We start from the raw sequence: 23002 nt of genomic DNA on the forward strand, positions 1-23002 counted from the left end.
CTCCAAATGTACTTTCCTGTGCCCATGTCCCTCCCAGGCAGTGGGGCAGTCCTGCATACAACCAAGGCGTGGTGGCAACGTTTGTTTGTCCCTCTACACCTTGTACAAGCAGTCCTCAGGCTGCAGACCTGGCACAGTGTGCCAAGTGCGACCCCATTCTTTAGCATGCTTTGTCAGCGTGCTAAAGAATCCTGCATAAAGCTAGGGTCTTGGCTCTTCCCTTTCTCATCACAAGTCAGCTGCCATGCCTGTGTGGAAGAGGCCGTTTCTAGACACAGATGTGAAGCAGTTCCCCCATTGCTGCTGGGAGCATCTGAATGATGCAGCTGTGTGCCTTCCAGTCCTTTACTTTTCACCTTGCTCTTCTTTCTAGACATCAGGAAGGTAGACATGAGATGTAAATGAGCTGTGGCTGTCCTCACCTCTGTCGCCCAGATCATACACTAGATCTCAGGCCTGGGACTGTTCTTCTCAGGGTGCAGGAGTGTTCATGAAAGGATGGGGAGCCTGTTCTGTAGCTATGTGCCTGCTCTCATGTGGGCACACAGAGCAGGCCACAGCCTTAGCCTATTCATTAACAGGAAATAAATGGAATCTGACCGGCCTCTGAGGATTCTCCCTCTGAGTCATCTGAGCTGTTTTTTAATGACCTCTCCAATATCTCACAGCTATATCCCCTGCTCAGAGAGGACACACGCTGCGGTGACCGAGATGGCTGCCTTGTTCCCCAAGGTAAGTCGAGATTCCCACTCACTCTCTTCAAGTGAGCTTCTCAGCATTGCTTTCTGACCTTTATGTTAGCTTAGGTGAGGAGCGAGGCACTGGGTTGAAACCAGGGCCCTGTGCATGCTAGACCAACCTCTACCATAGAGTTTTACAGACAGCCTGTAACCTGTTCCTTATGTTTTTGTAGCACATTGTTTTTAAAAATGTCATCTTATAGGTCTTTGAGATGTTTTCACTGTGCATGAATATGAGTTTTAATAAGACGTCGATATTTAAGTCAGTGCCGCAAGGCAAAGCAATAAAGTTCAGGCTATATCACCTACGTGATACCTAGAACTAGTGTATACTACTAAAATCCCTCAAATGCAGAGCATTTCATTCTCTTTAGGCCATAGGCTGTAGAGCTGGTAATGTTTAAAATACCCAATTGGCCAGGCAGCGGTGGCACACGCCTTTAATCCCAGCATTCAGGAGGCAGAGGCAGGCAGATCTCTGTGAGTTCAAAGACAGCCTGGTCTATAGACTGAGTTCCAGGATAGCCAGGGCTACACACAGAAACCCTGTCTGGAAAAACCAAAAATAAATAAATAAAATAATACCCAACTGAAAACAATTGGACTTTAGGGAACAACTCACGCAACTCTCAGAGCAGGCTTCCTCCTTGCTGCTGGATTTCCCCTGCAGCCCACAGTAAACAGCTGTACTTTTGATTTTAGAAACCCAAGTCTGACACGGTGAGGACTTCCCTCCGGTTACTGACGTCCAGTGCCTATCGACTCCAGTCGGAGTGCAGAAAGGCCCTTCCAGGAGACTCGAGCTTGCCCACGGATGTGCAGCTGGTCACTCAGCAGGTCATCCAGTGTGCCTATGATATCGCCAAGGCCGCCAAACAGCTGGTTACGATCACCACCAAAGAGAACAACAACTGAACTGCAGGGCGCTGTCTTCTGTTTTCTAGGTTTCTGAGAGTCCAGCTTCAGTTTAGATGTGAACTCTTCAGATTTTTACAGACACGTTTAATGATGACGTAAAACTTTTTAAAAGGAAAACTCAGTATTATTTTTGCATGTTTTCTAACAGATTTTCGACTGTAATTTAACCATTGCCTTATTTGTGCCTGTTTGCCGCTTAGCTCTGTTCCATTGTTTTGTCACCAAGTGCTTAGGTCATTATCAGATATGTTTAAAAGTAATTGTTCAGTTTGTTAAAACTTTTCTATCCTTTAAAACTCTCTACCCATGGCTAAAACTATAATTGATATTTTTAGTAAAACATTTTCTTAAGAGATAAGAGAGTTGGGTTTAAAAAAAAAAATTCAGCAGTGTTTGCTCCTTCCGAGCGTGAACTCTCGGAATGTGCGTGGAGAGTGCGTCCTTGCCGCTCCCTAAAGAGAGCTCACCTCTCAGGAGGGACAAGGAAGTAACCCACTTCTAACTTTTGTACCATGTTGTGTTGTGTTATTTAATATTTTTATCTTGATTTTCTACCTATAAAGATTTTACCATCATACTGAAGTCTCCATAATGTCCAGAAAAGTAGTTATGAATCCACGCTCTACATCCTGTTCAGGGCAGGAGCGCCACCCCTTGTGAAGGGCCGCTTCCCCCAGCCAGACAGTCACTCAGAACCACAATTCTCGCAGGCTGTTGCTGACGCCCCTGCCGTGGTGGACAGCACGGTGCGCCCTTCATCTTTTCACCCTTTACAGCTTCGAATGTCTCCTCTGGAAGGATATCTTCCCAAGTAAGAAGCAGCCGTCTCCGTTTCCCCCACACCTCCCTGGTACTTTGAGCTCCCAGCGTGCTGTGGCTGGCTGCAGCTCTCCCAAAGCTCTGCAGGGGCAGAGGTTGACATCCAGGCCGTGGCAGCACTGGTGTTACAGTACTTAGAGCTCTTTCTGGTCCATTCCTGTCCCAGCATTCCACACCTGTCTTGTTCTGGGTAGAGCTCAGGCCCTGACCTGAGAGCAGGCAGTGCAGCTGTGAAGCCAGCCAGTTGCACAGCAGAGCCCGGGGCATCTGGAGAGCGTGCCCCTCCGGCAAGGACAGCAGCTCTTCTCTCGGTTGCTCCTCTCACATTGCTGTGGACCTGTGTTTGCCAGACCTTTGGTTTTTCAAGATAACAGGAATTTGGGTTATTTTACACCATGTGGACAGTCAACACAGACATTCTAGGGTCTGTAAACTGCAACATGAGGGCTGTCATTGCTGGCCATCAGAAGCAGCCTTTGAGCCAGCCATGGAAGGCAGCAGTCAGCTGCTATGAAGTCACCACCAGTCTCTTCCCCATATGTTCTGTGGGAATGATCAAAGTGGAGGTCACCTCACTGTGTGCTGAGCCTGACTCATCACCATTGTGGCTTGGCCAAATTCTGTCCTGGAAACAGCACCACTACAGAGTCAGGTGCACCAGGTCAGGTTGCCTCAAATGGTGTGGTCTGGGGAAGGAGCAGCTCTCCCGAGGCACTTATCTAGCCAGACAACCTGTGGGATACCCAGGAGTGCATAGAAAGGGGCCTGCTAGTTTGAGCTCAGGTATTGTTTTTTTACAAGCTTTCTGCCTGCTTCAAGGACTGTACTGCCCTTCTGGTTCCAATCCATGGTTCCCATGATCCCCAGGGTATATGGGCCTGGGAATTCTAGGAAGAGAATTCTAGGAAGAGAATTGTTTGTCCGATGGAACAGTGTCTCTGTGAAAAGGCAAGGACATGCCACAGAGGACACTGTCTATAGAAAATCAAGGAACATGGGGCCAGTGCAGCATTTCCAGATGCCCTCAAGAACCAGAGCTCGCAGTCAGTTCTGTGTCCTCCTCAGGCTAAAGCTCCCTGGTAGAAGTTGAGGAAATAGCAGGAGGTGCCACCCAGAGTCCCTCAGGAGACCTGGGGTCAGAATATACTGTTCCTATAGGCAAACGCATCTTGTCTCAATGCTTGTCCTGGTCATTCTTGCATGTGGGTCCCATTGCCTGCGCAAGGCAGCTCTGTCTCCCCTCAGGCTGCTCTGTTCCTTCTTCCCTGGCATTCTGCCTTCGTGCCTGTGTACCTCACTTCCGGAGACTGAGAAGATGAAGGTACAATTGATGAGCAGACCCTGCCCCAAGCTCCATTTGCAGAAGCCCCCGTGGCCTCAGCACGATGGTTCTTACTTGCCAAAGACTAAGTCCAGTGTTGTATGCCATTGGGACTATAATCACAGTGTCAGGGTTCTACCCTGACTCCAGTGACCCTCATTGGAAGCACATTTTGGTCCTCCACGGCTCCCGTGAGCCTCGTATAGTCCCATTTCCTTTCCTTCCTTGTCCTAGTTGGATATAGCCCATGCTTTTACAAAACAAATGCTGCATCTCATCCCAGTTGTTAACCCGAGCTGCTTACTCTCCTGTACTTGTTTCTCATTGTCATTAAACATTCTGTTCCTGGAGTTACTGTCCCCTTGTGTAAAATCGTTCTGGAATTTGTGCCTGCCAGTCATGCAATAAACAGTCTCTTGAAGTATCTGTGATCATGTGCCTCCCTCCAGCTGGTGGACCTCTCCAGACATGGGGTGGGGTTGGGGCGAGTCCCATATCACTGTGTCTTTAAGGGGAGGTGTGTTTTCGACCTCGCTCTCCTGGGACCCCCACCTTAGTCTTCCTTCCTATGTTGAGTATACAAACTGTTTGTTTTGTATTTGTGCAGGGTCTCATGCAGCTCAGGCATACCTTAAGCTGTCATCCCCCTGCCTCTGCTTCCTGAGCAGGAATTTGAGGCATGTGCCATCATCCCGAGCTGTTAGAGCTGTTAGCCCTGCGTTTCTCCTGGGACACTTACCCCTTTCATTTTTAGGTCAACCCCATGCGCATGCTCTCACCTTTCCAAACAGGCAGTGAGGCAATAGAGTTAGCTCACTCTGAGGGCCAGCAGTCTGCTTTTCCTTCAGAAATAGAGCATTGTGCAGGGGTGCATGGGGACTGTGCACCTGGGTTTCTCAGGGTCACTTACAGTCCCACCAGCATGTCCTGGGAGGTGACGTGCTACTTCCAGATGGAAGGAGGAGGGGACAGAAACGACCAATTCCAGGCCTTTCCAAATGAAGTCTGAGGAAGGTGGAATGTCATGCCCTGTGTGGCCCTGCTTGCCAGGGAGGGCCTACAACCCCCAGCCCAGAACTGCTCACACCCTGAATGCTTCCCGGGCCAGGTTCCCAAGAAGCCCTGCAGAGCTGCTGAGCCCATCACAGACCCGTCGTGGTCCCTGACTTGGCTGTGTGGTTGCCTGAGGCTGCTGCTGCAGACACCCCCAGGTCCATGCCGCACACACGTGTGCAGCTCTTGAGCGTGATGTTATGCTTCCAGCTGACCGTCAGGCACCCGCAGTTCTTCACATGCATCCCCTCTTCAGAGTGCTGGTGAGATGGCTTAGCCAGTAAAGGCACTTGCCTCCAAGCCCGACAACCTGACTTTGGTGCCAGAACCCACACGGTGGAGAAAATCAACTTCTGTGAGCGCCCCTCTACCTCCACAGATGCACCGTGGTGTGTGTGACCCACAGACATGCACATAATAAAAGACCCCTTGCGTCTTCACTGTAACCCATGGAGGAAGGGTGGTTTCCATTTGACAGGAGAAGAAAGCAGCACGCAAGGAGGCCGACCCGCCCAGCCTGAGGAAGGAGAGCAGTCTGGCAGCTCCTGTAACCGAGGCTAGCATTACAGACTGCCATTTAGAATACCCCATGTCGTCCGTCCTGGTGCTCAGAGGCAGAGCCTGGTCCTGGCAAGAGACTCCCACACTCCCACAGCCTTGACTTTTCCCTGCTAGGGGCATGCCATCAAGAGTAGGGTTTGGTTCACACCTTACGACTTTAATTATCTCTAGCGTTTGCCTTTTACAGTATCTTTTACATTTATTACATTTTTATTTACTGCGTATGCGTGGAGGGGGCATGTGGAAAGCAGAGGACAGCGTGCAGGAGTCAGTCCTCGGGGGGTCCCCAAGGTTGAACTTGGCACTCAGGCTCGGCAGCAAGCGCTACTCAATGCTGCGCCACCTCATCAGCCCTGTTCATAAAGTAACATTCCCTTTCATTCCAAAGGCTGCTGCTGTTCTTTCTCTGTGAAAAAGTATAGACAAATACCCAAGATGAGGAAAACTGCGTGGGGGTGGAGCTTGATTGGGAGTGCTTGCCAAGCCTTACGAAGCCCTGGCCTGATTCCATCCTCACTGCCGTGTAAACCAGGCTAGGTGGCACATGCCAGAATGAAAAATACCGTTTATCGTGTTAGAAATCACCGTACTGCAGATTGTTTCCCTAACAGTGGAATTCCATAATTACTGCTTTCGAGCAACTTCTTAACCTACCCAGGCAGGACTGTTTCTCTAGAGCTTGGTTTAGAAGCTTTATGCTGTTGGAGTGAGTGTGGAACACCCCAGATTCAAACAGCCTCGGTAGTGAGTGAGCTCTCACAGGCCCGGCGCTGGGAGCCACGTCTGTCCCAGGCTCTTTCCTGGGCCAGCATGCAGGGTGGCGTGTTCTAGGAGGGCTTCCAGGAGGCAGCTGCAGGCCAGTGACTTCCACTGTGGGTGTGAGTCTGTAAAAGGCCTGACTAGTGTGAGGGAAAGATGGGTCAAAGGGTGGCTGTATCACCCTGAACAACAGTGATGGGGTGGGACAGACTCGGGACATGTCCTATCAACTTGGTACATAGCTGCGACCGCAGAGAGCAGACGGGTTTCCGGGTCGTCATGGAGTCCAATGACTGCAGGGGACCCAGGTGCCATGGCAGGGGTTTTGGGGTGTGGGAGTGGGCGCCAGGCTGTAGTCCCTTGAAGTCCCAATGCAGAGACCAGAGGCCAGCTGCATTGTCCCCCTGAAAGACCTGGGAGGTGTCAAGGCCTGAGCCTCAGGGTCGCCCTGCTGAGGTGACAACTAGAAGAGGCCAGTGTCACTGCAGGTGTCCTCAGGGATGCTCACTTCTTGCTTTCCATGTGTGTGTGCGTGCATGCGTGTGCATGTGTTCCCCCCCCTTCTACCATATGCGTCTCAGGGACTGAACTCATCAGACTTGGTGACAAATGCTCTAACCACTAAGCCACCGTACTGGCCCCTGAGAAACTAATTTCCATCCATAGCCCAGAAAGGTTGAGAAACACCTATGAGAGCTAGGAGCCAGTGATGTGGCCTGTTAGGTCCAAGTGCTCAGCGTGGTCTTGGGAGTCAAACACCAGTCAAGCGGATCTATGACAGTTTGGCCCAGCCTGGGGACTCACTGATGTCTTCCCGCAGTGACAGGGAAACGGGCTGGGTGTGTAGGGAAAAGAACACAAGGGGCTGCATGCAGACTTGTGTGCTAAAGAGCACTGTGGGGAGGCATACAGGCAGCCACATGTCCTCCCAGACTCTGAAGGCTGCAGTTACACAAGGAGCTTTAGAAAGCCAATTCAGTAGAAAAAGGTGGAGCCAAAGAAAAATGAGTTAAGAAAACAGAGTGTACCATCAGCTACACGGAGTGAAAATAAAGGTGCTGCAGAGTGTTCAAAGAAGCATGTGAGTAGCGGCATATGAGTGTGTCCTGGTGATCGTGCAAGTCTCCCTCCTCAGAGATGAGATGCCAACTTCACATGGCTGAACCCCAGCCAGGTCACGAACAACTGCAGGCCTGTTTCTTTGAAGCATCACAGCAGTCCTGAGAGCAATGCTCCAGTTCATGAATGCAAGGCTCCCCAAGACTCAGATGGCACAGGGCTGTGTTCAGCTCCTCCTGAACCATGGCCTGCCTCATGCCACACAAGTGTCCAAGGCTGAGCCCAGCGTTTGACTCCTACCCTGCGCCCACCTGCCTACCCAGCGCCCATCAGCCCACCAAGTGCCCACCCACAGCAGTAGAAAGCAGCAGTGACAGCCTGGGGTGATACTGAAATAGAGCTTTATTTCACAGTCAATGAGCGTTTGAAAAGGGTGAGTGACTGCAAGTGCATAATGAAAACTCAGGGGCCACATCAGAACCACAGTGTGAAATGAACAGACTGAGGAGGGCCTGCTTGGTGGAAGGGAAGTGATGCATCCCTCAGACCCAGACTTTCTGTGTAGCTCTGGTTCCCATAACCAGAGAAAATGCCCTATAATTAGCTAGAGTTTACTGAGGTATGGAATCTTGAATACAATGATGAAAACAAACTCCAGAGGAGGAATGTGGGAAAATACAAGTCATAAAAATAAACTGTTGCTACCAGGACCCGTAGCTGTTGGAGAGGTGAACTGGGCTGGGTCACATGAGCTGGCGGGGAGACAGGGGCTCATCTGTGGTTCTGAGTCTCAGCCCGTTCCTCCAGGGCCACATGTTCCTCTAGGCATCTAATTTCGGCAGGGCTGCACAAAGGCCTCCCCAGATTCCGGCGGTCCCTAGTCCCATCCCTGGCTCCTGTCTTTACCAAGCTAGCCAACCAAGTGACTCTCTTCAGGGTGGCATGGGTTGTGCTCATGTGTGGTATGGATTCTTTTCTTCCTGGCGGTGTTGGGCTGGGACGAGGACCACACAGTAAGCACCCACACTGAGCCCCGGCCCAGCTCCTGTGGGGGTCTCACACTTCCAGACAAGGAGCTCCTCTGTCATCATCTTTTCCGGAAGCTGGGCTCTTCCAGAACGCTCCATGTGGTCCTTGGGGCCATGCAGCTAATAACCAGAAATAACTACACCGAGACCCACAAGTCGCCTCTAACAGAATAACTTTTTTTAAAAGATTTATTTATTTATTATGTAAACAATGTTCTGCCTGCATGTGTGCCAGTGCACCAGAGGAGGGCACCAGATCTCACTATAGATGGTTGTGAGCCATCATGTGATTGCTGGGAACTGGACTCAGGACCTCTGGAAGAGCAGGCAGTGCTTTTAACCTCTGAGCCATCTCTGCAGCCCCACAGAATAACTTCTAAACAGCAACTTTAGAGCCTGAAAGGCTCCCTCCTCTCTGTCTGGTCCTCCCTAGAGCTGACAACTAGATAGACGACAGGAACCTACGTGTCCTGTCATAGAACATGACTTGTTCTTGTGTGGCTCTAAAAGCTACATATGAGGCATTGTGCGGCCTCTGGGCAACGCTGTAAGACCTGTAGGTGAGGAAATCAGGGAACGGCTCTCACCAGAACCTGGACACCCGTGACATCCTGACATCTAGCTGGACCACGATGAGCCTGAACAGGCATGGTGGCAGAACTACCCAGCAGCACCCTGAGTCTGGGCTAGAACCAAGCAATGTACAGTTGTCTGGAGTTGTATCAAGTCAGCATGCTTCTCTGTGCTCAGTGTCAGTCCCAAGCAACTTTGGGGTATCCATAGGGCTGAGAAAAGAAAGCATACACCATTTATCAGGTTAGCACTAGGAACACTAAGAACTAAACCCCCCTTTATTAGGAGCATGCAAGTGCATTTTCACTTGCAGCTGAGAAAGCCTTGACCCTGAGCCACAAATGAGGTCCTTCATGACCTGCCCTGCGACACTGGCATGTGCTCTGTGAAGCCCTGATCCTGACACACAGATGCATGCTCCAGTGACTTTGGAAATGTTGTTCCTTGTGCTCGGGTCCCTCTGCCTTGTAGGGCTTTGAGGGTCTACAGCAGATGGAAGACCTGCGCTGGTCTTCTCCCACCTGCGCCCCTACAGGGAAGCAATAAACTCTTTCTGCAGCACACACCCTCAGAGTGCCAGGGCCCAGGTGGCCCTAGCTCCAGACAGCCTAGCCAGCAGGTCCCCTCTAACAGGCAGGACAGCCTTCGCTCCTACGTGATCCATACGATGCATAGAAAGAGATGAGCAGAGGGGAAAGGGGAGATAGCTAAGTAGGTCTCTCGGTCGCCTGACTTCTCTGTCACCTCACCGGCTATGGCCCTGGCTTTTCTAGACTGTACTTTGTCCCCCAACAGGGTGGATAGGTGTAAGATGAGCAGTCAGGCTATTGGATCTTTGCAAAGGCTGAAGCAGCAGGAACCAGAGCAAAACTGCCTTGGACCATCTGAGGTCGTCCACAGGGAGGAGACGAGAGAGAGCTCAGGACGGGGCTGTGGTGGGCTGTCACCTGGCAGGTGCCTACCTTGGGCCGGTAGCCCTCCTCAGCCATGGTCTTCGCCTCTTGCTGCAGCAGAGCATCAGAGAGCTGTTCCGCCTGCTTAGCCGCCTCCTCTTCCTCCTCCTCCTGCCGGGCTGCTTCCCAGGCCTGGAGCTGGCGCTCTGAAACCTGAACACCAAGGAAGGACAGAGTCACCAGAGATAAGGCCCATAAGGCACAAACCTGCCTCCAAGCAAGGAAGCCAATGGCAAGAGCCAGGAGCCAGCACGGAACTAAGGATGGGAAAATGCCATACAGATGGCGCTGTGGCCTCATGAACGCTCAGCCATATGTGTGGAGAACAATGGGATAGAAAGAAGAAAATAAGTGACATTAGCCTGGTCCCCACAGAGACTAAGGAACCAGAATGGAGCCTGCACCAGAGGCATGGCTCCGTGGTTAGAAGGACAAGCTGCTCTCTGCAGGCGAGCTGCTTTCAACCTGCCTGTGACTTAGTTCCAGGAGATCCAGTGCCTCCTACTGGCCTCCTTGGGTACTGCATACAAGTACACAAACCCACATTCAGATACACACGCATGTATGTGATTCTTTTAAAATGTCAGGACTGCTGCAGAAGTCAAAAGGGATGTGAGAAATGAAATGTAACCAGGGGACTCCAAGCTCTGCCCTCCTGCATCCTGAGGCCTTGCAGAGCCCACCGCCTCCAGGGTCCTCTCCTGCAGAGGCCGCCCTTGCCCGCACCTGGGCTTCTAGCTCCTGCCTCCTGGCTGACTTCAGCTCTTCACTCTCCTTCTTTGCGCGCTGAGCTAACTGCCTTGCCTCCTCCAGACTCTGGATGAGCTTTTCCCTGTGTTTTAGGGTCTCCTCTTGCGCCCGCCGGTTCTGTTCAATCTTCTCTTGTATCTGCTGCTGCCTCCCTATCAGAACCTGGCCAAGGGGAAAAAGGTTTGTAGTTCAGCACCTGCTCCAAGCCTCACAGTGGCTGCCGCTGTGACTATATGACCCAGCCTATCCCGCCCCACCACACAGGGAGCAGGCCTAAGCTCCTGGCCCAGCGAGAGCCACCGATCCTCCCACCCATCCCGACTGTCTTGGTTACTTGTGTTTTCTTTCATTTTGTTTTGTTTGTTTCTTCTAACTCTGCAGACCTGAGAGTCATCTGGGAAGAGGAATCTCAGCTGAGAAAATGCCTCCATAAGGTTGGCCTGTTGGCAAGTCGGTAGTGAGTTTTCCTGCTTGACGGTTGATAAGCAAGGGGCCAGCGCACCGTGAGCGGTGCTACCCATTGACAGGTGGCCTGAAGTTGTGTAAGAAAGCAAGCGAAGCCAGTCACGAGGATCAGGCCAGTAAGCAGCATTTCTCCGTGGCTTCTGCTCCCGGTCCTGCCCTGACTTCCCTCACTACCAGACTGTGACCTGAGAGTTGTAAGGCGGAATAATCCTTCCTCTAAGTTGCTTTAGATCATGTCTTTATCACAGTAATGGAAATCCTACCTAAGACTCCAACCTACATGATACAGCAGTGCTTTGGGAGGACAGCAAAATGCTGGGGAGCCCTCCACATAGGGCAGAGGATCTCCAGAAAAATGCAGTAAGGCTCAGCCCAGCAGCGGTGGGCCACACAGGTACCCCGGATGCAGTCATGCATCCTCCTCTACGACTCCAGGTAGCAGGCACCTGCTGCTGTTTGCAATTTGGACCTTGAGCCAGAGCCATGTGATGTCTCAACCCAGGCCAGGAGCCAAGCCAGCAGACATGCCAACACCCGCACTGTCGGGGGGGGGGGGGGCGGCGGGCGGCGGACACACATAATGTGGCCACAAACAGGGCCTACTTGTCCTTTCTGTGCGTCTGCAGTCTGTCCGTCCTTTCTAGTAAGCCTGTGTTGCGTACACGGTGACTTAGATGCTACCTAAGCGAACCAGAGCAGACTCACTCCCAGACCGGCGGCTGCAGTTACCTCACTCATCAGTCTGTCCCGCGCACTTTGCTCTCGAGCCCACTCTGCTTCTCTCTTTTCCCACATCTCCTTGGCCTCCTCCCTGGACAAACACAAAAGGGACAGCAGAGGCTCTAGGCCACCAAAGGCAGGGAATGGAAGCAGGGCACACACAGCTGCCAAGCTTTAGGCACGCTCATCCACTCCAGCTTTCCAAAGACGACAGTTACGGACAACACTTCCGTGGCATTTTACGTCCTCATTCAATACTTCATCTCCTTAAAAAAATAAAAAATAAAAGCACTGCATCCATTGAGCATGAGATAATAAAGCCATCAGGATCAGAGAAGGGAGGGCGGTGCCTTTGGCCAAGCCAGATCACCACACTCCCAGGATGGCTACTAGCTCACCTGGGGGCAGCTGGCAACCTCCTCAGTTTCTATGAGCCATGTACCCCCCACTTGGCTGACTGTCCGGATCCAGGAACAGTGTCTGGACACCAATGCATACTGCCTGTTATTTGGCTATTTCCATCTACGGGCTGGACTTTTAGGCCCCAAAGCTGGACACATAAGTCAGCAGTCCCAAGGGTGCTAAGGAGATCCCTGAGCAGGTGGAGATGCCCCAGGGCAACATGGCAGCATGTCAGGATCCAGACCGATCTGCGCAGAGCCAAGCAGCATTAAACATTTCCACCTGGAGCAATCTCCCCCCAAGGTTTTCAGGCTTTACATAGACAATCATCACTGACTTCCACCTTGATTAACGTGAGGTCACCACCCCAAGCCACTAGCAAAGACATGTTCCCTGAGGATGATGAGTGAGCTCTAAGGACTGAATTCACCCTGTGGCCTGAGGGCACCTCACAGACCCAGAGGAAAGGCCAAGAGCCTCTCGCCCAGCTGCTGTGCCCTCACCTCAGCAGCAGCTGCAGCTCAGCCTCCCGCGCTTTCTCCAGCTGCAGCTGCTCCTCAATGACCTGCTTCATCCAGGCTGCGTCGGCCAGGGCTTGCTCCCGCCTGGCGAGCTGGGCGCGCTGCAGCTGGTCTTCCTTCTCCAGGAGCGCCTGCAGGATCCGCCCGTCAGCCTCCTACAGAGAGGGGTGCGGCCTGTGGGTGGGCTGGCCAGTGCCCTGGGGCAGCCAGGCGAGCTCCCTGTCCGGGTATGACGGGGGCCAGCTTCCTGCACAGCCTCCTCTGCCTGTGCCACAGACCCAGCCATGCAGAGCCTGATACCTTCTCAGTACGCAAGGGAAGGGCTGGACTGCTTCTGGATGACCACATCGTCCGCTTCAGGCCCTGCACAGGCCCGAGGCTCCCATTAAAGGGAGTGACCCCCCTGCCACCTGCGCCCCCACAGGCACATGGCCCTAGACAAGCTGGACGGCACATTTTGGAACACTATTTGGCAGCAGTCTGCTAAGAGGGTGCAGCCGTGCACGACTGTTCACTGCAGCTTCACTGTGAACCGGGGATGAGAATTCACCAGCTGCCTCCTAGCAAGGAGTGAGCTATGACCCAGCTTCAACGCAACACTACAACGAAAGGGTGGGGGGAACCCGGAGACAGGGCAGAACGGTGACACCATGGCCAAAGGAGGCAGACAGTCAGGAAACATGAGTGTGCCCACCCACAGGCTACCCAAGGGCGTGACAGGAATACCACGCAGCTACCAGGGAAAAGGCCATCCAGCATACTCTTCCACACTGAAAGCAAATGTGCCAAGCAACACAACTGAAATGGCACCGGGAAATGAACACAGGGCTTTACCACAGACTCTCTATGACTGTAATAAACAGGAGGGGGAGAACCTGCACCAAAGCAGGCATCTCTGAAGCTGGGGGAGGACACAGAGCAGGGCCAGGAGAACCTCGCTTTACAGAATCGGGCACTCTGTTGCCTGAGCCCACGCTGTGAAATGATTGCTAGTTGAGCCAATGAACATCTGCATCACGCCATCACTTTTCCCCTTAATACCTAAGGGCTGGGCTGGGCTGGCAAGACGGCTCAGCGGGCACAAGCCCTGAGAGCTTGGCTTCAGCCCCCAGCACTCACGGTAAAAGGAAGGAACTTCCTCCTAAGAGCTGTCCTCTGACTCCACGTGCACACCTGCACGTTCTCCCTCACACAGTGAGAACATTTTATGTGTCTGAGTGTTCTGACTATTCATGTGCGCCAGGGGTGTGCCTGCCGCGTGCAGAGGCCAGGCGTGTCAGGGCATTGGAACTAGACTTTTGGAGGGTTACTAGCCTTATAGTGCCACGTGGGTGCTGGGAACCAAACCCGGATCCTCTGCCAGAGCAGCAAGTGATCTTATCCACTGAGCCACCTCTCCATCCCCCAAAATTTATTTAGTATTTAATGAATACCTAAGAACCAGGTGTGTGCCACCACACCTTTAATCCCAGCACCTGGAAGGCAGAGGCAGGTGCATCTCTGTGAGTTTGAGGCCAGCCTGGTCTACACAATGTGTTTCTAGACAGCCAAGGGTTCCTATGCAGTGAGACTCTGTCTCAAAAGACAAAAGCAGTGCACTTTCCCCCAGGACTGCACCCCAGGCCCTCACAGCTCAGCTACAGAACAGCTTCGCCAGCACTGTCAGCTGGAACCCATGCTTGTACAGGCCTCCAGCTCTCTGAGCCACCAACCAGCATTTCTCTAAGAATGCGCTCGTGTCCTGGGCAGTGGAAATACTGCTTCCGAAGGGTGGTGAAAAGCCTGCTGACGAGTGGGGCCGACTCACCAGCTCCTCCTGGACCTGCTGGGTCCGCCTGTTGAGCTGTGCATTGTACTGATGTCTCAGGAAGCGCCTGAGGATGGGAACCAAGCAGCTTCAGTCAAACAGCTGCTCCATATAGCCCAGGCCCCCCTGCTTCTTGGGAGACCCCATGGAAATCTGAGGAGGCAAGAGGCCCCTGGGAGGAGCCCAGGCTCCCCACACACACCCGAGCTCTGCCTTGCGCCGGAGGGCTGCCATCTGCCTCCGCTCTTCCTCCAGCCTCTCCAGTTCCCAGCGCTGCTTCAGCAGGTTCTCCTGTTCCTTCTTCAGTTTGGTTGCCTGTGGTTACAGCAGTAAACCCAAAAACATGGAGCAGTCAAGACTGTCCTCCATCTCTGCCAGGTGCTACATAAGCACAGCCCAGGCCCTGCTGCTCATGTGACTCTCATCTCAACTAAGCTATTCCTCCACGCCTGGCCCAGCCTTACTTTCTGTGCAGAGACGTCCTGTGATGGCCCACACCCACTCTTAACTTAACTGTTTCCTTGACCAACACAGCAGCCATGGTGAGGCCAGCGATGAGTAAGCGCCTGCTCGGCCCTGTCTCCAGCATCCAGACTTAGTGGTGGGCACTACATTTCTAGTTATTAAAACAATGAGGCCAGGAGAAGAGACAGGGACAGGAGACCAGAGAGGCGAGGCCTCCACCCATCTGAACAGAAGGCTTGGCCCTCTCAGGAAACCAGTGTTCTCAAAAACAGCTCTCTAGACCAAAATCCCTCATGGCTCATGTCCTGAGACCCAGAACCTGCGGCTGGTGGATGCTGGGTACTTTGTGCTAGAGCGTGTTCCACTGGACAGCCCTGATCTCAAAAGGCCTCCGACATAGAACACATGGAGTGGACAAGTGTCTCTAGAGCACTAATGTTCTCAAGGGTGGGTGCAAGGTGAAGCACCTCAGCGGAACCATAAAGGGGCACACACATAAGAGAGCGCCCAGTCTGGACCCAGGGCATAGACCCCCCCCCCCCCCCCCGCTGTGATCTTCTTGGAATGGCTTATGCTTCCTTATGCCAGGAAGCTCGCCCTCACCTCCATCTCCTTCTGCTTCAGCTCCTCCATCTGCTGGCGCAGAGCTTCGGCCTGCTGCTTGTCCTCCAGCTGCCTCCTCTCCTCCTCTGCTCTCATCCTTTCCGCCGCCTCCCTGCAGGCTTCTTCATACTTGTTTTCAAACTGTTTGTTCTCCTGCTTCTCCGCGGCTTCTTGCTGCAAGAGGACAATGCTATCGACACGCAGCCGGGAGAGACACGGCTCCCTGCTGCCACTCAGCTCAGCCCAGAACCCCACCTCTCAGGTTTCTCCCCCTCCACCAGACAGCACAATGAACCTAGAAGCAGAGTACACGCTGTGGGCTCATCTCCAGAGGTGCTGCGTGCGGCAAGGCAGGGGTTAGCGTTTCTGACATAGGGTGATGGTGCTGGGGCCAGAGAGACAGCTCAGCAGCTAAGGCCCGCACTGCAGTCCCAGAGGATGGCCTGAGGGCAGTTCCCAGCACCCGCGATGAGGCAGGCACAGTCACCGTAACCCCACCTCCAATCGCTCTGATGCCCTCACCTGCCCTCTCAGACACGAGCACACGGAATTCACACAGCTCACACACATAAGATAAAAAAAAAACAAACCTTGGGGCCGGAGAGAAGGCTCATGGTTAGGAGCACTGACTGTGGCTCTTCTTTCTGAGGACCCTGGCTCAATTTCCAGAACCTACGTGGTGGCTCGCGGCCCTCCATAACTCCGGGCGAACTGTATTCCACACCCGATTTTGCCTCCACAGGCACCAGGCATGCTTAAAGTACACAGACATATATGCAAGCAAAACACCCATACACAAAAGATGTTAATTAAAAAAAAAAAATTTAAAACAGCTGGCCAAAGTGGCACGTGCTTGCAGTCCCAGTCCTGGGAATGTTGAAACTCATAGGTCTCTATGGGTCCCTGGACGTCTACTTGGGGAAGCTACAGGCCACTGAGAGCCCCTATCTCAAAAACACATGGCTGGGTCCTGAGGAGCATCACCCAAGGTTGGCCGGCTGCCACACACATGCACACATCTACATAGAGAGCCACACGTGCATGCACATACCTATACACACACCTGTATACACACACACGGATGAGAATGCACGTGAGCATGCACAAAGCAAACATTCAGACTGCACACGCAGCAAGCCTGGGCAGGCACCTGCTGCTCATCTAGGCAAAAGCTCAGGACAGACAGAGGACAAAGCCAGAGGTGGGGAGGGAGCCGCCGAGGGCGAGGGGCACACATCACACACCTGCTTTTTTTCTTCTTTCTGTGTTGCCCAAGAATTTATCACATCCTTCCTATGAAGGTCCATCTCAACCTGAGGATGAGAAAGAGGCCTTGTATGAAGCTTACTGAGGCGACTTACTGCTGTCAGCGCCACCTGCTGGAACCACAACTGCAAGGTGACCCCAGTGAAAACAGTGAGGGCCAGCTGGCAAATCTAAGCTCAGTCCCTGGAACCAGCCATGTGTAAAGCAGGTTGTGGCAACATTCATGTGGGATCCGAGCACCTCTGTGGTAAGATGGGAGGCTCAGACGAGAGAATTCTCTAGAAGCCCAGGAGTTCAAGGGCCAGCCAGCTAGCCTGGGGTGTTCCGCTAAGCAGCAGGAAAAGATGAGCCCTGCCTCAGCAAGCAGGAAGGGTAGACATGATTCCCACACAAGCGCCATGGCACACTTGTACCCCTCACATACACAAGGAATCCAAAGGACCATGTGCTATAGGACAGTTTACACCCGGAACACAAGGGCCAAAGTTCCCTCCTGGAGCCCCCCGCCCCAGATGGGCAGGAAGCAGTCTCAGAAGACACAGAACTGCAATTTGAAAGGAGAGTCCAGAAGACAGCTGGGTAAGGAGCAGAGGCCACCCTGTGCTGGGCTCCCTTGTTTACAAAGCAGCTTTAGACCAGGCTGGCCTGCACTCAGCGAGCCTCCGGCCTCTGCCTCCCCACTGCCTTGATTTAAGGAGTGAGCCACAGCTGGGAATGGCAGTACATGCCAACACTCAGGAGGCAGAGGCAGGCGGATTTCTGTGAGTTCAAGGCCAGCCCGATCTAAAGCTACAGGTCTACATAGTGAGTTCCAGTATGAGCTACATAGTGAGCGAGCCCTGTCTCAAAGAAAGGTGGGGGGAAGCACCCCACCCAGATTTCTTATTTTTTAGTATTTTTTCAATTTTATTTTATTTCATTTTATTGTGTGTGTGTATGTGTATAGAGGCCAGAGGACAATTTGTGATTGTTGGGTCTCTCCTTCCACCATGTGGGTCCTGGGATGAAAGTCAGGTCACTAAGCTCAGCAAGCAAGCACCTTTACCTGCTAAGCCACCTCACCTGGCTTCTAGACATAACTGCATAAAGTGACAATACCAAACCTATATACAAACACTCCTGAGATGAATACATGTTATCATTAACAGGATAATAGGCCCTCCAGCCCATCTCTATTCAGAGATGGATGCAAACCAAGACATGGTCCCCTCTGCCCCAGGTCTGCAGACGGCTCCTGTCTCCTTCACCTTAGGAGCCAACAGGCAGCACCAACCCAGACCCAATTGACTCTGACAATGCCGCCAAGAGGAACAGCCCAGTGAGCAGCTGTGAGGGAGCAGCTGTGAGGGAACACCCCAGTGAGCAGCTGTGAGGGTGTAGCTGTGAGGGAGCAGCTGTAAAGGTGCAGCTGTGATCCTACACATTGCTAACATGGTCCTGTGCCTCTGAAGGAAGGTTGGCAGTGCTGTTCAGGGTCTGGCCCCATCTCCTCACCAGCTCCATCTCTTCAGGACTCTCTACCATTGGGCGCCAGTCTCATCTGGCCCTTTACAGCTTCCTGGACTCTGTTCTTCCAGTTATTTCACTTTCCTCACTCAATAGCATCAAACTGAACTAAATCCAGTGTCCTGTAAGCTCCTCTCCTCTAGAACCACTCTTAGAGATGTGCTGAGTCCACTGCCCAGGTCTATACACCCTCTGGGCAGTGAGCTCGGGGGCCAAAGAGCATATCCCCAAATGGCAGTCTGCACAGTTCACTGCTCAGTCTTGTCCAAACGGATCTTCTGCCTGGTGCTCTTTCCTGTTTCAAGCCAGCACAAATCCAGACGCAGAAACAACAAAATGTGAAGCAGGCGAAGCGGTGGAAGGCTTGGTTCTCACCTCTCGAAGTTTGGGGTTGGTCTTTCTCCAGTGCTCATATAAAAGTCGCTCAGCGATCTATAAAGAAAGCACAGGACACCTGATGTCGTTGTTCAGGTCCATTCACACTAGACGAATTACAGTAGTCAGCACAGCTTCTCCATTCAGTGACGTCACCACATCTGCCATTCAAACCTGCTTTCCTTGCACACACAGCTCTGGGGACAGGACCACAGGGCAGAATGGACGACACTGACAAATGACTCCCGCAGTGGACCAAGAGCCAGCCAAGATCTGATGCTACGGCTGAGTCCCTCTAGGAGTTTCCAAATGCATAGCAGGCCAAAACACACAGTCTGAGGCTAGCTAGCACAGCCACTGAAGGTAAATACAGCCTTCCCAGGCCTTGTGGAACTACAGAACCGAAAAGATGAAGGAGAATCACTTGCAGTGATTTGTAAGCCAGAGAAGGGGGCTGCCACATTCCAAACACTCCGTGTAGAGGCACAGAAGAGTGGGTGCTGGCTTTCTGTCTGCTTGCCCTCAGTCTCCCTGGCAAGCTCATCTATCCGCTACTGTATTAACTGCAACTTCTTCAGGATTCTAGCACAGATGGGACACCAGCACTTCTCCACAAATCCTCCCACACTCCAGCAACAGGCTGGCAATGTAGAGACCGCCATGCCCTGTGGGCTTACCACCTACTGGATTCTTGGTCTGTCTGCCGTGAAACAGCCACTGCTGGACTACCTGGGCTACACGCTGGAGGTACCAAATGGTTATACTCCCCCCACTCCTCCTGCTGCAAACATTTTACCATATTTGGTACAGATCATTGTTCTGGGCTGAGTCTGAACTATCCCCTGGGCTCAGACTTTAAATGCTTGCTCTCGGCCATGTAGGTTATTCAATCCCAGTACCTGGAAGGCACAGGCAGGAGGATCTCTGTGACTCCGAGGCCAGGCTGGTCTACTGAGAAAGTTCCAGGCTAACATAGTGAGACCGGTTGAACAACAAAACCAAAAACAAAGATAACTGCTTGGCCTTTAGGGGGTGAGGAATTAGCTAGAGGTAGCAGCCCACTGGGGTGGGTCTTTGAAGGTTATCGGCCAAAAACTTCTATTGTGCTGTCTGCTTCCTGAGCCAACATGCTATGAGTGCCAGTGGCCATGGACTCCATGCCTTCCTCAGTATGAGCACTTCAGACCCTCTAAAACCATAAGCTAAAATATACCCCCCCCAAAAAAAGTGTTTTTCCCATGAACTCCAGAGTCACTTCACCGTCTCACCAAACCAGGAACCCAAGAATAACCCCAGAGATCCTACGTCCTTTGGGTTTGGGGAAGGTACCAGTTTCCTCTGTTCTTCTCGGGCTGACTTCAGATCCCTGTGCTGTTCCCGGATTCTTTGTTCCCGAAGGCTCATGCTCAGCCTCAGACCCTCCAGCTCCTTGGCCAGCAGGTCCTGCTCCTCCAGCATGAGCTGCCTGAGCCGCTCACGTCGGGCCTCCAGACTCCTCCTCTTCTCCTCCTTCATCTTCTCACGCTGGTAGGCGTGCATGCTAGGTAAGAAGCCCACTGTACCTCAGTCACACCAAGGCCAGTTTCATATGCATTTCTACATAAAGGGGGGGAGGGGCTCACTGGCACACGCCTGCAATCCCAGCTTTCAGGGAGGCAGAGGCAGGCGGATCTCTGTGAGTTTGAGGCCACCCTGGTCTACAAAGCGAGTCCGGGACAGCCAAGGCTACACAGAGAAACCCTGTCTTGAAAAACCAAAGCAAAACAAAATCTGGTGGTGCGGTGTTTAAACACCTACAGAGAACACAACTGCTCTGAATGCATTCATCTTTTAAAATAAACCTTACTTCTTCCCCACACATCCCAGCTCCCAGCTAGAAGAACACCACCTTGCAGACAACTCAGGCTGTGACGAGCCACAGTCCCGAGGCCCTGAGGCCACATCCCTTGACCAGCTGGCGGTAGGAACCGGCGGTCTGGTCACATCGACACTTGCCTCCGCTGGTAAGTGCTCTTGGAGCTCCATTGGGCCTGTTTGGAGCTGTGGATGTCCGAAGTCCTGAAGTAGCGGCTGTTCTGTTCCCACTGCTGGCGAAGCTGGGCCTCCTGCTCCCGCTGGCGCTGGCGGGCAACATGCTGATCTGCGGGCCTCCCTCGGCACCAATAAGAAGGCAACGTGGGAAGAGCCATCTGGAGGAACACGGACAGCAGTGGGCAGAAACTGAGACAGCCACAATGCCAGGAACCCTCACTTGGAGGCCTCCTCTCTCTAAGGCGAGGCACTCACCCTTTGGCTGCACCTTTATTAACAGTTCTAAGACCTACATTTCTCATCCTAGAATAACTGAATGACCAAAACTTGCGAATGAGGCTCATGCCAGCATGCTTTAAATGATGGGCACTGAGGCTGCAAACCGTGACCAGCCATTATCAGCGACATTACAGACAGAAATTGTCCTTGCAAGGCTGGGATAGGCATCTGAGGATTTTTATTTTTTATTTTTTCACACTGTGTATAAAACTACAGGGGCAAGCAGGTCTCAGTGCCATGGCCCTGCGGTCCCAGAAACTTTGGAGGCCGAGACAGCCGAGATCACTTGAGTCCAGGAGTTCAAGGCCAACCCGGGCAAAACAGGAAGCCCCTGTCTCAAAAACAAAAGAAATACTCGGAGACAATGATTTGAAGACTATCAGTACGTGCCAAGCACTTGATTAACAACTTTCTACAGGTCCTGTGCGACGGAGGGCCCCGGCCCAAGCTAACCTCTGACTGGTTACCTCTGGGCGCCCGAAGTCTCCGGCCTAAGCTCGAGCTTGCGCTCCCGGGCTCCGTGCACCGCTCCCGCCGACAGACGCCAGCCGTTTCTTCGCCGGTTGCCGGGGCAGCCCACGGGACGGAACGCCGCGAAGGCCAAACTACCTTCCGCGCGACACCCGCCACTCGCCGGGTGGTGGGGGTTTCCTCTGGCGCCCCCTCGCGGTGGGAGGGAAATCAACAGTAAGTGTTGCTCGTCCCTGAAGTGGGGGAAAAGGAAGGAAAAGAGTCCTTCACCACCCAGAGTCAGGGTGGCCGTTACCGGGCGTGGGGGATGGGAGCGGGGGTGGACGTGAAGGGAGGAGGGCGGAAATCAACGGAACAAGATAAGAGGAGAAGTGAGTCTGTGTTCCTCAAACGAGGCACGGGAGAAGCACCCACTGGCCAGAGAGAACAAGTAAATGATTTTCAAAGCTCCCCGGGAGTGTCCCACAGGCTCCGGAAAGAAGAACCGCCTGTCTACATAATAACAAGTCGTTGGTAAGCTTCTCCTGTAGTCTTAGATTGATGGTGGGTATTCAAAAGTTTTAGTAAGTGTAACTCACGTGGTCGCCCATATTTATGTATTAACTATTCCATTAAAAATAAAAAGCAGGGCCGGGGAACTCAGAGATTGTGTATCTTTAGCATACTCAAAGCCCTGAATTCAATCCCTAAAATAATGTAAAATATTGTTTTAGCAACCACCCAAATAATGCAAATATATATGTAAATATTCTATCCTTCATTCTTTTTTTCTCTCATTTTCCCACGCATGTTATTTTTCTTCCCTCTCAGTCCTCTATTCCTTTCTCTATTTCTCGTGGGGCACGCACAGTGTTGTTTGGCCTCTTCTACCAGGCTCAAACCTGCAGCATGCCAGATATGGTGATCCTGGGATGGTCACTTCACCCTCTGACCTTAGGGACCCCAGGACCAACTTTGTGAGAGACTGAAGGGAAGTTACCTGGAGGCTTCTGGGGTCAGAAGTCTAGTCCAATACAAAGTGAGCTTTCTTCTGCCTTTTTCAGCGGGGAGATGGTTAATCATGGAATGCCTGCTCCGTACTTTAAGATCCCCCCAGGTACCCTACACCCCTGCCTCTCCCATGCTGCATCTCCAATGAAGAGGAGGCGGCACCCCCATCTGGCTGTGACCAAGCAGAAAGGACCCAGTACATATCTGTTGACAGAACTCCATGAGTGTGCTGGGAACCGCAGATCCAGAGACGCCACACGTTGGGTCCTGATTTGTCTTGGGCAAGCCTGCTCCTCTGAAGGCCGCAGTCTCTTCAACAGTGCAATTGCCAGATAAACACAACCAGAGGGTCTTTAGAGCTTGACTGACCTACTGGTCCTGAAGATGCTGTGACTTCTAGACCTCCTTCTCCTTTTCCTCCTCCTTCTGTGAAACGGGGTTGTAGCTGGGGTGTGGTGGTACAGGCCTTTAAATCCCAGCACTCAGGGAGGCAGAGGCAGGCAGGTCTCTGTGAGTTTGAGGCCAGCCTGGTCTACAAAGCGAGTCCAGGACAGCCAAGGCTACACA

The 23002-nt window shown here is 52.6% G+C and overlaps 2 protein-coding genes across 11 annotated transcripts in view; one reads left to right on the plus strand and one right to left on the minus strand.

The window, feature by feature from the left end:
• Git2 (GIT ArfGAP 2) overlaps positions 1–4222 on the plus strand; it is a 48637-nt gene extending 44415 nt beyond the window's left edge. For all 9 annotated transcript variants that reach the window (XM_021634722.2, XM_021634718.2, XM_021634719.2 and 6 more), the window contains 2 exons: positions 669–732; positions 1443–4222. In XM_021634722.2, coding sequence (XP_021490397.1) covers positions 669–732; positions 1443–1655 — 277 coding nt within the window. In that variant the 3' untranslated portion in view covers positions 1656–4222. The remainder of the gene's footprint in view (positions 1–668; positions 733–1442) is intronic.
• A 3392-nt stretch (positions 4223–7614) lies between these two features.
• Tchp (trichoplein keratin filament binding) lies at positions 7615–21589 on the minus strand. 2 transcript variants are annotated; one of them, XM_021634774.2, is made up of 13 exons: positions 21442–21589; positions 20660–20853; positions 19994–20204; positions 18665–18721; positions 16762–16830; positions 15518–15691; positions 14652–14764; positions 14450–14516; positions 12625–12797; positions 11729–11810; positions 10511–10696; positions 9794–9937; positions 7615–9043 (listed from the first exon to the last, which is right to left on the minus strand). In XM_021634774.2, the coding sequence occupies exons 2-13, from the start codon at positions 20851–20853 to the stop codon at positions 9011–9013; spliced, it is 1503 nt and encodes a 500-aa protein (XP_021490449.1). In that variant the 5' UTR covers positions 21442–21589; the 3' UTR covers positions 7615–9010. The 2 variants fall into 2 exon arrangements, with proteins under 2 accessions (XP_021490449.1, XP_021490450.1); XM_021634775.2 differs by having other exon boundaries at positions 21428–21564.
• Between the last annotated feature and the right edge of the window lie 1413 nt (positions 21590–23002).

Source organism: Meriones unguiculatus, chromosome 4, assembly GCF_030254825.1.
Source record: "Meriones unguiculatus strain TT.TT164.6M chromosome 4, Bangor_MerUng_6.1, whole genome shotgun sequence".
NCBI classification, from domain to species: domain Eukaryota; kingdom Metazoa; phylum Chordata; class Mammalia; order Rodentia; family Muridae; genus Meriones; species Meriones unguiculatus.

What these genes read in the sequence shown, in the direction of transcription:
- Tchp (XM_021634774.2), bottom strand. Translation starts at nt 20,853, where the DNA reads ATGGCTCTTCCCACGTTGCCTTCTTATTGGTGCCGAGGGAGGCCCGCA. An exon ending in AAGAGCACTTACCAGCGGAG is followed by an intron (nt 20,205 to 20,659) that starts GCAAGTGTCGAT and finishes CTTCTTACCTAG; the next exon opens with CATGCACGCCTACCAGCGTG. An exon ending in CCAACCCCAAACTTCGAGAG is followed by an intron (nt 16,831 to 18,664) that starts GTGAGAACCAAG and finishes TCTCATCCTCAG; the next exon opens with GTTGAGATGGACCTTCATAG.